This window comes from Triticum dicoccoides, chromosome 2A (genome assembly GCF_002162155.2).
Source record: "Triticum dicoccoides isolate Atlit2015 ecotype Zavitan chromosome 2A, WEW_v2.0, whole genome shotgun sequence".
Lineage (NCBI taxonomy): Eukaryota > Viridiplantae > Streptophyta > Magnoliopsida > Poales > Poaceae > Triticum > Triticum dicoccoides.
This window is the reverse complement of record NC_041382.1, coordinates 582,541,463-582,556,271: the sequence shown is the minus strand read 5'-3', so window position 1 is coordinate 582,556,271 and position 14,809 is coordinate 582,541,463. Positions and strand designations below refer to the sequence as shown.

The window sequence follows — 14,809 nt, the reverse complement described above, 5'->3', positions numbered from 1 at the left end:
CTGCTTAGCTATAGCCACAAGCAGTACAAACACGCTTGAATTTCCTCTGAATTTTGACAGTAAGAATAAGAATGAAAGTATAATTTGCCGGCAACTCCAGTAGCTTTACCAAAAAATTGAGCATGACATCTACAGGTTACAAAACTGTAAGCATCAGGATACGAAAAATTGAGCTTCCCCTCTGCTTTTATAAAGCATCAGGACACAAAAATTTGAGTACATCATAAAGCATCAGAGTATATCTATCAAGCTCCCAACTTCATAAAATTTGACTGCAATGAAATTTAGACAGTGTACACTCCACTGTTTTCAATGAGTAGTACAGTTTTAACAGTACTTCACTATCAAATTTTCAGTGAGCAAAATCCAGTTTTGACAGTTTGGGGACATATGTTTGGGGACAGATGGAGTGAAATTCAGTCTTGATGTGGTAATGCACACGGGATGTCATCGCTGAGCATGCTGCCGTTGTGGTACGTGAGGCGCTGGCTGGGATCCGGCTTGTACAACTCCATGAGCCTCCTGCCTCCCATCGGTCGATCTGCGTGGACCGGCTTCATGGACGAGGTTGATGGCAAGATGGATGAGGTTAGCAGCGACGTATATGAGATTGACGATGGGCAGGGCCAGCTCCCGCTCGCCACAATGGTGGAAGGATGCATCCGTTGGAGAGCAGATCAAAAAAAAAAAAAACGAGCCTTCTCCTCACCCAGGGAAACAACGCGGCAAAGGATGGTGAACCAATGCGATGGAGGCGTGGGGCGGGGGAGCTCCGACGAAGCCCGGGGAAGCTGCACGTGTGAGTCGAGCAGCCGACGCAGGGGAGAAGAGCGGGGAGTGCTGGTTGTGTCGGCAATTTGCGGAGGGGGGTTTTCAAAAAATTGCCACATCGACCTTCTTTTTCGGACGGACGGAGTGGGTATTTTATTATTTCTGATGTTCGTTGTACTATCATAATTGAAGATAAATAGATGAGAAGATTTCACAAAAAAAACCACACAAAAACCGTACTTCAATCAACCCTCTTTCGCCTTTTCTTTTTGGGTCTTTGGTGTCTTCTTCATTTTTCACTAGGCTTTTTTTCGATTCTGTGCTTTTAGAGTCCTGTTTTTTTTCCGATTTCATTTTCTTTTTTTAGGCAATCCGATTTCACTTTTTTTTGAGGCATCCGATTTCATTTGCTTTTTCAATGATGGAGGGCCAACACAGCCCGTGGTGGTCTTCTGATAACTGAGCCCAATCACCTTCCGGCCCAGAGATCCCAACTTTACCCTAGCGACCCTGAAGACCAATCTCGCTTCGACTTTTCGGCCTCTGGAACCCACGACGCAGCTGCCGCCAGAGGTACAGAACAATGGCGGCCGCCGCAGGCGACGGCGGCAGCGTCCCGCCGAAGACCCCAATAGCGGAGGCGCCTCCCGCTTCTCGGCCGCACGTGACCCGCAATGCCATGCCGTGGCAGAAATGCGTCGCCGGCGTTCAATTGGCTCTCAAAGGTACGCGCTTGCTTACGCCTCTACTCACCCATCGCCCTTTCTTTTCTTCCTCCCATCTCCTGACTCGCGTTGTCAATTGATGATAGATCCGAAGGTGGTGTTCCTGAGGGAGCAGATCGAGAAAGCCGGGTGCACCGTATGGCCGACGCTTTTCCGGGCGGCCATCTGCACGTCCAGCGGGAACTACGCAAGCGGCGTGGGGGTATGCTGTTCTCCATTCCCTCTCCCCTCATTATCGGTGCTTTATGGCTGGCGCTCCACTTACAGGGGTTCACGTTGGCAATCTAATAAAAAAAAATCGATCAAAAGGAGCCTCGCCCCCGGTTCATGTTGGCACTCCACTTACAGGGGCTCAGAGAAGCACGCCCTCCATGCTCAACACTAACAACAGCTTCAGCCCAGGATTGACGCTCAGTTTCCTGAGCATCAATTCCCTGAAAAAAGACGGCCTTTTCCCCAAATGGTTCTTTGAGGGATTTTGCCCAGTCCCCCAGAAACCCCACTATCAGATGCCACACCTGTTTCATAGGGATCCAGGTGCATTTGTTAAAGACAGTCTCCCAGGAACCCTACTGTCAGATGCCACACCTGTTTTTTCACAGAGATCCAGGTGCATTTGGTAAAAAACTAAGCCATTTCTGCAGTTCCAAAGTCCCCACAGGACAGCATAAGAAACATAATTTAGTTTTCTTATTTTATTTAAAGCCAGTGAACAGCTAAAGATCTAAAATCTACAATGCTAACACCAAATATAAGCTCAGCATCATTCTAAATGGATTTAGCAACAATACATTCAAACATTCAATGTTCAGATGGTACACTGACTCAATTTCACCACAATGTCTACATTCCAGAGGTTTTGTCATGCTGCTCCTCCTCAGGCTATCACAGGTGATAAGAGCCACAAGAACCCCTGAATCGTAGGGGGGACTTTAAGTTGCTAGACAGCCGGTAACAGGACAGGTTGGACCCCTCTCAAGTTCACAATTGCATATAGGGATTTATAGGAACATACCCCTTTAGACTCATACTACCAAACTAAGCTTTCCTCCTGCTCTACAAATACAACAGATTCTAAGTCTATCCACATGACCATGAGATCTTCAGTGAAGGTCCTCCTAAAGGTGCACTTCAACTGAATCCCATCCCAGAGCTCAAACAGTCTTATTTGTCTCATTGACCACACAATAGATATCCCAAAATTGTGTGGCCAGAGGAGAGTTGCCAAACCAAATGTCTTCCCCAAAACGAACTGATCTGCCATTACCTACATGCCACTTGTATCCAGATTTAACAGAACTGAGAGGGGTGAGAGTCATGGCAGCAGAGCACATTAGGATTTCTAGTATTATACTTAGCATCTATAACTTTTCTCCACAATGTTCCTTCCCTTGCAATATACCTTTTGGATATTTGGCACTCCCGTACCCCCATATTCCTTCCTCATGATCATGTTAAGGCCTTGGATATTTGGCACTCCCATAACCCCCGTACTCCTTATGGAGAGAGATGGCCAGTTTGCAAGATGATTTTTTTAATTTCCTTCACTATTACTCCACATGCATTTGGCCATTTGAGAATTCACTAAAGCTATAGTCCACTTAGGGAATTTTAAGAAGGAAAGCATGTAATTTGGAATACTGAATAAACAAGACCTAATTGAAGTCACTTTGCCCAACATAGAACGTAACTTGCCTTTCCATCAGCTATTCTAGCTAACATAAAATCCACTAAAGGTTGAAGATCCTCTCTCCTCAACTGCTCAAAGTGTAAAGGTAATCCTAAATATTTCATAGGAAAGTATCATCAGCATATTCTAAACAAGCACCCCCAGGAATAAAGTTTGGACAAAGACCTCTAATGAGCCCTACTTTCCACCTTTAACTAGCATTTCGTCAAAAATAACCAGAACGAGATTAAACAAGGGAGAAAGAGGGTGCCCTTGCCTAAGCCCTCTACTAGTAGTAAAGAACACTCTCCCCATTAATCTTGCCTCCTATGGTACCATTTTGAGCAATCATGTCAATCCAGTTAATCCACTTACTACCAAAACCTTGAATAGTTAACCTTGTCATAGGCCTTCTCATAGTCAATTTTAGGGCATGTTTGGTTGTTGGCCTGGGCTTCATGCCTGGTAAAAGAGGCTGTCTGTCATCCGCCTGGTACTCCCTTGCTTTTATGCATGGTGTGGCTGCCTGGACATCATGTGTTTTGTTGGTGGCCTGGCCTGGTGAAATATTTAAATAATTTACTAGCATGATTGATGGAGATTGAACGCCCATAAGCTCAACGAGGCAGGGAAACATTGCCCAGGCAGCTACCCAGGCATCCTTTTTTGAGTGCCTGGTCCAGGCTAAGCGGACTGCCTGGGTCAAATTCCATGCTAAGCAAAATGTCAGGTAACCAGGCCAGGCTAGCAACAACTTTTGCAGGACAGCAACCAAACACTGTCCAGGCACAGTTCAGGGAGGCTCCAAGCCAGGCACGATTCAGTGTGGACACTATCCAAACAGACCCTTATAAACACTAGCCCTTTATCACTAGAAGATTGGACACACATGAACAATTTCATGTGCAGTCACTACACTCTTTAAGATGTATCTACCTCTAATGGAAGCAGACTAGTGTTCCGAGATCATCCTACTAATAATCAGAGCTGTTAGGAAATATGCAATCTGTATTTCCAGGTGGCCATGGGCTAATATATATACATGTACGGGTGTGGTAAATATGCAGGAAACCCCTTATACAATGGGGATATTACATGACAAATATATACAACTCTAACACCCCCCTCAAACTCAGGGTGGATCAACAACACTAAGTTTGGAGAGATGCTATGCTCTAGTTTGGGCCTTCATAAAGAAATCTGCCAACTGTAACTCTAATAAGCTAAAAAGCACGGATATGGGGACATGGACACGGCGACACGCATACGGGGACACGGGATACGACATTTTCCATAAACAGCCCATCGGGGACACGGCAAGTATATATAAAAATAAATAAAAATATGCCATGTAATATAGAGTTAAAGACAAAAAAATAACGAGAAAGAGATTGCCCCATTCAGCAGTAACTGGGCCACAAAGAAGATGATCCATTAGTAGTTGGGCCATTTCAAGAGCAAGCGGATGCTACAGATTAATTTGCACCGTCAAAAACTCAAACCCTATCTCTCTCTGCCCTAACGCTTTGACCAAGCCGCCACTCTCCTCCCAGCGATGGATCTCTCATCTACCCCGCAGCAGGCCAGCAGCTCTCGCCACCGCTCTCCTCCTAGCGTGCTCCTCTTGCTGCCGAAGCAGCAGCGGCCAGCGCTGCAGTGGGGGATGCAGCGGCGGCGGCGGCGTCGCGGGCGCAGCAGCGAGGGCACAGCAGCAGCACGACGGCGAGGGCGCAGCAGCAGCAGCGCGGCGGCGGGAGGGTGCTCCAGATCCAGCGTTGCCTCGTATCCCTTCCGTGTCCCAGCCGTGTCCTCCCTTTTCTTTCTTTCTTTTAATTCTTAATTCGGGAAATACGGCGGGATACGCGTTTCCCCGCGTGTCCCCGTGTCCCGCCGTGTCAGCATGGGGATTCGGCAACTTTTGCCGTGTCCATGCATTGTAGCTAATAAGAGCAATGATTTGATCATGCACACCAACGCTCACAAAAGGAGCATAAACACCAATATGTTTGATGAGCTTATGCTTCATAGGGTTACACACAATACTTATAGCACATGTACCCTTTAACAAGAGGGGAGTAGGTGTAGTAACAGAAACGCCAAACTCCTTAAGTAACCATCGTAACCAAGTCACCTATGCCGTCAAAACAGTCATAGTTTGCAACTCAGCCTCTGTACTCGAATAGGAAACTGTAGTATGTTTCTTCGTTTTCCAGGCAATGAGAGAACCACCAAACACAGTAAGTAGAAAGTGAACAAAAGGGACCACTAGCCCACGTAGAATAGGCCTGAAGCTGTAATGAACTGGAGCGGGGAAAGAAAGGACGGGGAGAAGTCGTGCCATGAAGATATCATAGAACACGAAGAAGGTGACTATAATGAACTGAAGTGGAAGCAGAAACAAACTGACTCAAAATATGGACATGATAGGAGATATCTGGACGAGTGACAACTAGATAGACAAGACTCTCAACAAGACGATAACACGCCGGACCAAACAAGGGGTCACAATCAAAAGCACATAGGTGAACATTGAGCTCCATGGTAGTCTTAACATTGCGCATATCAGTAAGAGCAACACGGGCAAGAAGATCCTAGATATACTTATCTTGGGAAACAAAGAAGCTATCAGAGGTAGAAGAAACCTCAATCCCAAGAAAACAATGAAGAGGGCCAAGACCAGACATAAGAAACTGCTCACTAAGATGTGCCTTCACAAAGGCAATGTAAACAGGGTAGTCACCAGTGTTGATCATGTCATCAACATATAAAAGAAGAGTCAGGCCATGAGCAGAAAGGTGGGCAAACATTGCAAGATCATGAGCACTCGCCAAAAAACCCAACAACAATCACCACAGAGGCGAAACGGTCAAACCGGGCATGAGGGGCTTGCTTAGGGCCATATAGAGAGCGATGAAGGCAACAGATCATGCCATCAGGGACAGAATACTCAGGTTGTGACTGCATGTAAACCTCCTCGCACAACTCACTATTAAGAAAGGTATTCTTAACATCAAGCTGAGATACAGACCAATGATGAACATAAGCCACAGCAAGAAGTGTGCGAGTAGTGGTCATATGGGTCACTAGAGCAAAAGTCTTATCGTAATTAAGACCATGCCCCTGCTGAAAGCCACGAGCCACAAGACGAACTTTGTAGTGCTCAAGAGAATCAGCGAAGCAAGTCTTAATGAAGCAGCACAAAGGTTGTGGAGGAGCAACTCCACCTTGCTGCTATAATGTGTACAGCACAAGTGTTGAAGGAACAGCTTCAACGTGCTGTGTTAGATATCGCTCTAGAGGCGAATGTAGGCCGATAGGGCAGTAAGAGTTCGATCCAGAACTCCCAGGGCACAAGATCTACTCCAAGATCTTAGATAAGAACAACCAGTTCTATTATAGGTAGTGGGTGCATAGTCTAGGTACAAAGTAGAGGTAAGGACCTCTATTTATAGGGCTTTGGGAAGCCTTCACATACTTCTACTTATAGCTAGAATACTCTAGAAAACATTATTTAAGTTCCACCATTCTACTCACAGCTACTCACAACTAGAAGACTCTAGAAGACAGTGGGTAGGGTAGAAAAGAACAAAAAAGAAATACTACACTGGAGTGGAAGCATCTAGAACTCTAGAAGTAGCCAAACAGATCTGGCATGTGTTTTTCTTCTTTTTCTCTCATCTATTGTTCCTCATCACTTAACCTGGTAGACCCACTTACAAGTGATGGGATGAACCCGGGGAGGAAGAGAAACAAGATCCCACGTGCATGTGCGCTCAAGAGTAGCAATCTCTGCATGATAAGCTGCCATTTGTGATGAACAACATCACGATAAGAAGTCGGCTCAAGAACAACAACGCTAGCACTTAAAAACCATAGCAATCGACAGGTGAAAGCGGGCGATGATGTAAGCCATAGGTAGGCTAAGACGAGGAAGATGGAACATGAGAAGTAGATGGCTCATCAATAAACTCAACTCATCAACAACACGTGTACGACGAGTGTAATAGTGACAAAAAGAGGGACAAATACGAGGAGGAACCATCGTGATAGATTCAAGTGATGGAGACGGGGATGCCACCAAGGATGGCGGTCCATAATCCTGTGAATATGTGATAAGTGAGGTGAGGAAACCATAGGAGATGGTGTCGTCGGATCTGCAATAGTGTGAGAAGCAGGAGTAGTGGGATGCGTACACAAGGGCTCAACAAGAGTGATAAGTGTGTAAGTGAGGAAAGAGGTGTCCACCATTGAAAAGGTGGGGGAAGATGGACGTGAGTAGAAGGGATGGGACTCCTCAAAAGTCACATCCCGAGAAATATGCATTCAACGACTGATAGGGTCCCAACAACGATAGCCCTTATGCTCATCATTGTATCCCAAGAAGACGCATTCAATAGACTGAACGGTCAGTTTGGTGCATTCTCAGGGGGCAAGAGGAATATAGTAAACACAACCAAACAAACGAAGCACCGAATAATCAGGAGAACGATAAAGAAGACACTCGAAAGGAATGCCACCTTGCAGAGCAGCGGATGGCTGGATATTGATGAGATAAGTAGAACTGGAAACAACCTCAACCCAAACGTGAGGCGGAAGAGGCAAGATCATCAACGCATGAGTCGTCTCAAGAAGATGGTGATGCTTAGCCTTAGCCACACCATTCCGAGCATGAGCACCAGGACAAGAAAACTGAGCAAGAGTACCCTGCTCAACAAAGACAACACACACCGTCTTGAAGATACACTCTCCAGCAAGGGTTAGCACAAAACGCATGGATAGGCAACCTCACTGCGAGAAGACATAAAATATAGAAATCATCTATTGATATAATATATCTTGATGCCCCTTGTAAAGCAAAGGGAGTTGAACCCCATACATCGGAATGAACTAAATCAGAAGGACATTGAGACACTGACTCACTAGTATGATAAGGTTACTGAATCTATTTGCCAAGCCTACAACCATGACACTCCAAAGAGACATATCTTGAGACAGATCCCAGAAGACCTCAATGAATTAAAGATAACAGACAAGAGCCACAAAGAGGACCAAGTCGATGATGCCACTGTTGGAAGGAGCCAATAGCTGAAGCGACAGAAGCAAAGGGACTGGTGGTAGCTGTGGCAGCAGAAGGAACATGAAGCCAGTCTAACTTCCAAAGACCCTGAGAGTAATGAAGGCGAGGGCTAGCCCCAACCAAAAGTGTGCGACGGTCCTGAACCGAACAAGAATCAATGTCAAGAATTACATGATAACCAGTAAGCTGACCAGCAGAAAAAAGGTTCATGGTAAGAGGAACATGAGCAACACCAGGAAGAGAAAAAGAAGCGGTAAGAGTACCTCGACTAGCAACAGAAAGAGGTGTACCATTAGCTGTGAGAACATGAATAGGAAAATCGTGAGATCTAAGAGAGGACAAGGTTGAAGAATCAGAAGACATATCAAAGGAAGCTCCAGAATCCAGAACCCACGGGGATGTACTTGACTATGTAGACGGTGGTCGCTTAGTGCTAGAAGCATCAGTTGCAGAACATGCAACACTCGTCAAAAAAAAACCCTGAAGCAGCAAGCAGATGCTTAAATCTCACAATATCTTACTCAGTCAAGGAGACAACTGAGGGTGTCAAAGTAGAAGCATGAGTCCTAGAAGATGTGTGCTCCTTATTGTGCATGTGTCGCTTCTTGAAGCAATCAGACTCGGGGTGACCATCCTTGTTGCAGTAACTACAATGAGTACGAGCGACCCTCACCACAAGTAGTGAACATGAGCGGCGGAGCACTAGAGCGGGTGCAGCAGGCGGCGTTGCAGGAGAGCACAAAGGGAACCTCAAGTGAATCAGCGACATGCAGACAAGTCTCCTTAACACAATTCTCATAAAGCGCCTCCAAAACGGAAACACGACCACAAGCAAATAGGGATGCACACCGCGGCTCAAACTCATTATGGAGCCGAGACAAGAACTCGTATACGTGCTGAAACTCTCAAGTCTGACCGCACAACTTGGCAACGCTAGCAAGTACCACAACCAGCAATGCGAAGAGTCTAGCTGGGGCTAGGTAGCAGAACTCTTTGCATAGAAATCATCAACCGTGGAGTCACCCTGTTGAAGAGCCTGCTCTTGGCGGACCATAGACATGCACTAGTGAAGATGGGTCCACATCTCGAAGATGATAATGAGGCCCATAAACTAAGAGACAAACTGAGGTAGAACAGTAGAAGCGAGAATAGCTGCGGCATGAGCATTGTCATCAAATCACTAAGTGTAAGCAGACATGGCATCACGGTAAGTGGGAAGAGCCTCCACATAAGCATGAACGACAACATCATCAACAACCTTAGCTGCATCCTTATTAGCTTAAGAAGCATCCGCAACAAGATCTGGTGGCGTCAACGGGGTAGGAGCCATAGGAGAAACCTGGCGCGGCGGACATGTGACCTTGCCGGAAAGAACGCGCGGCGGACATGTGACCTTGCCGGAAAGAACGCCCTCGAGACAAATGCCACACATGAATGCCCATAAAGGCAACAAACTGTGTGTAGTTAGTACCATGAAAAATCACCGAGCAAGGAGGGATGGCGACATAGCCCGACGACGAAGACATTGCACCTGTTTTTTTTGGGTAATCGGTCAAGTCAACCGAATAGACAACCTTGAATCAAAAGGAAACAGAGTCCGAGCGCGCGATTGAGAAGTTGACTGGCGGGAGGTCACCGGACGGTCGGCAACCGGATGTTCGCTATTGGTGGTGGCAGGGCAGGAGGGCGTGGTGGCGGCGGGCTAGGAGGAGGGCCGCGGTTGTCGATCTGGAGGTGCATCGGGCTTTGATTTGGAGGAGGCGCACTAGCTTGAGGAGGGAGATGGCAGCAACGATCGTGAGGATCTCCCAGACGCGATCTGAAGATAGGTGTCCTTGAGAAGTCAACAAAGGCGACGTGAATTGGATCAAGAGTAAGAGCCGGCCAGAGAGGATGATGACAGCACGAGATTGAATCGGGGACAGTTGTGTGTGTGAAAGAAATAACCAAGGGCTCTAATACCATGTTGGGACATATGCAACTTGTATTTCCAGGTGGCCATGGGTCAATATATTTACATGTACATGTTTGGTAAATATGGTGGAAACCCTTTATACAATGGGGATATTACGCGGGAAATATATACAACTGTAACAAAGACCTCAGTAAAGATCTTGAAACAACAATTAAGTAAACAAACGGTCTAAATTTCTTCATAGTTCTAGCATTGCTTTCTCTGGGGAATAAAGTGATCATAGTAAGCCTTAAACATATTAATCAAATCCTGCTTAACTATATCCCAAAAGGATTGAACGAAAACACAAGGAAGGCCATCAGGGCAGGTGCACCATCAACATATGAACCAAAAACTGCCTATGTAATTTCTTCCTCATTAGAAATAGCTTCTAACAAGACATTCTCTGTACTAGAGACTTGTTCGTCTACATTAAAAAATCATTTCCGAGAGAAATCTGAGGTCTAGGTTCTGCTCTAAAAAGATCTTTATAATAATCTACAACTATTCCTCTCTCCATCCGAGACTGAATGATTCTCAGCACCAATATCCAGCTTATCATATTGCTCCATCAACTGTTTTTTGTGCTTCCTAAGGAAAGCCTCTATGTTAGCACTCCAACCATAGCCAACTTCCTGAAATATGACTTTATGCTGCCAAACATTCACTACATTAGAGCTATTGGTAACTAAATCCTTAAAGTCAGGTCTAGTCTGCCACCATTTTTCAAATTTAAAGCTAGATTTTCTAAGGTTTTGCCCAGTTCCAGAATCCCACACAACACAATCGGAGTGTGGTCACTTCCAACTCTAGGTAAGACAGTAGCACTAGCTAAAGGACAGAGGTTATCAAACTCAGTAGAGCAGAAAACCCTATCTGCTTTTGACATGATCAAATCCTCTTGATTATTAACCCAAGTATAATTTCTACTAGACATACCAATTTCTATCAGGACCGAAAATCTACCAACTGTTAAATTTATCTACCCGTTTAAAATCAACTATACTATTCCTTTTGTCTGACTGTTTCCTAATGAAATTGAACAATAGCAGGGCCATCCCAATTTAAAAAGAGCTTACGCAACTCAGAGATGAACTCTTGCTTGCCTTCCTCATAGGCAGAGCCATACACAGTAGTTATTCTAGAAATAATATTAGTGCTCTTATCACGAAGGACTACACTAACAAGAAATTGTGAAATTTTCCAGCTAACAATATTTAAAACATCTAAATCTATTCCCACCAGGATGCCACCAGCATCAATGGTCCTATTACCTAAAAGGTTTTTAAGGAATTAGAGAAACTTTCCTTTTTAGTCTCCTGGAATCCCACACATGCAGGATTATGCGGGATTGTTGTATCATCTATGCGTTTCTTTCTACCAGTTGCAGACACCCCTCTAGCACTCCAAAAGATAAATTCATTTTAAAACTATTTTCTGAGGGTGCTTGCCCTGCCTATGTCTCCCAACATGAGTCCATTCTCCACGTACTCTGAATCAACACTAGCAGAACCAGCCAACAGCTGGCCTGTAAGACAACAAATCCATTATCGCAAACTACATGATCATCTACCGCAGTTCCTAAGTTTCCTTTGATCTGTATACAAATGTTACTAAATCTTTCAAGGATATCATCAACTGGTAAAACAATTAAAGGATTTGAGCTAATTATACCTTTGATTTTTTTGTTTAGAATTGCCAGATTCTGTTGCATTTTGAGCAGCTTGGCCTTTTCCATCACATGCTGGCTGCCAGTTACTCAACACTTTTCCTGGCAGGTTGAATAGGCCCCCAGAGCTTCTATTTCTTTTGTTTCTTCCCATCCTGATCTTCTTGCTTGTCTTCCAGAGTCTGGTCCCTGTCACCAACCTCCAGGCTCTCAAAAACAGGCATAATATCATCAGGTAAGTCAATGTTCAAGCTATATTGTTGCTCTGCTTGAACACCCTCATCTGCATTAGATCCTGTGCCACCTTCCTCTTGTGCTGCATAAACTGAATATTTTTGTTCTTCCTCATCACTGGCTTGCTCCATTTCAGTAAGAAGGAACCTACTAATCTCCTTAACAGGATGTTCAGCAGGCATAGCGACCCCATCATCAGATGCCATAACGCTAACCGACTTGTTGTCCCCAGAGCAACCTTGTTCGAAAGCAAGTCACCCCTCTTGTAAATTGGTGTGTCATCCTCAGCAACTTCCTTGGATGTTATCCTTGGCACCTCCACCTCTCTGAGAACCACCACCAGTGAAGCTACCTCCACTCTTGTTGCTACTCCTAGAATTAGCATTACTCTCATTTGACATTCTATCAGACCCAGCATTTCCTTTGTCAGTTTCCATATCACCTTCTTTGGACTGTTGGTTGCCATCATTACCATCATCGGATCCACTTTCACTGGTAACCTTCTCAACTTGTCCCATTAATGGTAATTCCACAGTAATTCTGGTCTGAGACATCTTCCCTTCTAACTCGAACAATCTTTCATATGGTATCTTACTAGTATCCCTGCATTTAATTTTCACCATGACCACTTCAAATAAACTATGGAACATTTTCTGCCTATCTACATTCAACAGCAGACCAAAAGCAGACACTACTTGATCAAGGATGGATCATTCACACCATTTAGGCAATAATAAACCTCTAAGCTGGATCCAAGTTTCAGTTAATTCCTCAAAATTTTCTAATTCTTCCTTCCAAACTGCAACTCTGACAGTCACGTCTTCCTTTGACAGCCCCAAACAGGGATAGCCAGCCACCTGTTCAACTTGAATATGAGGAGTGAACTTAACTAAGAAGGACCACTGATCAAGCTCTCTAATCTGCCAAGGCCAATTGGTTTTATATATTACAGAGAACTCTTTGGCAAGTTCATCCTTAGAAATCTCACCAGACTCAGTATATGCAACTCCACAATTCTTGAAAGACCCAATTGCAAGGTTACCCATCTCCTGCACTTCTATGTGCTAAAACCTAGCTTAGCTATCCACCTGGTGTGCACTTGATTTGCATATGAAACAGATTTTAGGTCTCTTACACATGGGTTTTGTGATGTTTTGGGTTATCACAATTGAAACACATCACCTGAGCATACTCAGTAAACTCCTCTCCAACCTCTCTGCCAGTACCAGCACCATTGGGGTTTCCTGCAGCCATCTGGGATGGTTTTTCGGGGTTCTCCTTATGAGCATCCTTGGGCTGCCCTTCCTAGCTCTGCTGTTGCTGATGTTGAGGCTGACCAAGAGGTACCCACTGATTGCCTTGCGGAAACACAGGAGGTGGGTACTGAGGATAAGAACCATCAGGTAATCAAACTGCGAAGGAGGAGGCGGCTGCTGTAGACGCGTGTCCCCCTCTCCCTTCCTCCTCTACCTCTGTTCCCCTTAGCTATCATAACCCTAAGCAGCAGAAGCTGGAAATCAAGGCGCTCCCAACCCAAGATGTTCGCAAGCAGCTGAAACTCACCTTATCACCGAATTCCTTGTCCCAGATGATCACGAGCAGCTGAACTCACATTCTCACCGAATTCCTTGTCCCAGATCCCAGAAGGAAAGCAATCCTTGATCACAATGCAACAAACAAATCTTGCTGGATCCACACCGCCACCTGTGACTTCTCTCGGTTTTGGCAGGGGTGAAGGAGTGATTGGGGAAAAAGGCTCCCACAACTGTCCAAAATGGTCTAACCCCACCGCAGACGCTGACAGCCGGATCCAACGCACCCCAACCCTAGAAACCCTCACGGTAGCGTTCTCCTCGTCCGCGCCAGCAACCCTTGAATTGGAAACCGACTGAGTCATCAAGGACCAACAATGGCGAATCCGCAAACATGATCCCAACAAGACCAGCAATATGTCGAGCACCTGGAGATTGCAGCACTATCCTCTGTAGGAATTGACTTAGAACCCAAATGCACCCTCCATCGTCCCCGACGGCAAATCCACGACGCCTAATCTAATCTGAACAACCTCCATCGTGCTTGCTGAACTTTGAATGTTGAGGTGGCCTATTCTGCAGCCCACGCTAGAATCTGCTCCGCTGTCAGTGCTTTGCCTTGTTGGAACAAGCGACCTCGCTCCACTGTAATCCTGTCCAGAATCCACAAATCCAGCTTGAGCCTGATCTTCTCCAATGCTCGATCTGCGCGAGCTACCGCGTCCATCAGCGCTAAGAGCTCCTGACCCGTCAGTTGCCTCCCCCTCCCATGCGGATCCATAGATTCTCCCTCGGGACCACTTAGGGAGCCCAGGATTTAAATCAGGAGACACGCCAAGCACAACCCCGAGACCCAATCTTGAACGAGGTGTTAGGGTATGCCGAGGTAGAGGAGAGAACATGGTGGCAAATCCAAGACGCATAATCTAACCTGAACAACCTCCCTCGTGCTTGCTGAACTCTGAATGTCGACATGGCCTCTGCCGTAGCCCACGTCAGAAGCTGCTCCGGTGTCAGTGCTTTGCCCTGTTGGAACAAGCGACTTCACTCCAGACTCCATTGTAGTCCTGTCTAGAATCCGTGAAGCCAGCTTGAGCCTGATCTTCTCCGCCGCTCGATCTGCGCAAGCTACCGCGTCCATCAGCGCTAAGAGCTCCTGACCCTTCAGTTGCCCCCCC

General features: G+C 45.8%; 1 protein-coding gene across 1 annotated transcript in view; it reads left to right on the top strand.

The window, feature by feature from the left end:
• The first annotated feature begins 1,286 nt into the window (after window positions 1–1,286).
• The window catches only part of LOC119355508 (mitochondrial inner membrane protease atp23-like), a 16,021-nt gene continuing 2,498 nt past the window's right edge, over window positions 1,287–14,809 (top strand). Inside the window, exons 1-2 of the mRNA XM_037622319.1 lie at window positions 1,287–1,496; window positions 1,583–1,698. Of these exons, the coding sequence (XP_037478216.1) occupies window positions 1,355–1,496; window positions 1,583–1,698 (258 nt within the window). The 5' untranslated portion in view covers window positions 1,287–1,354. The remainder of the gene's footprint in view (window positions 1,497–1,582; window positions 1,699–14,809) is intronic.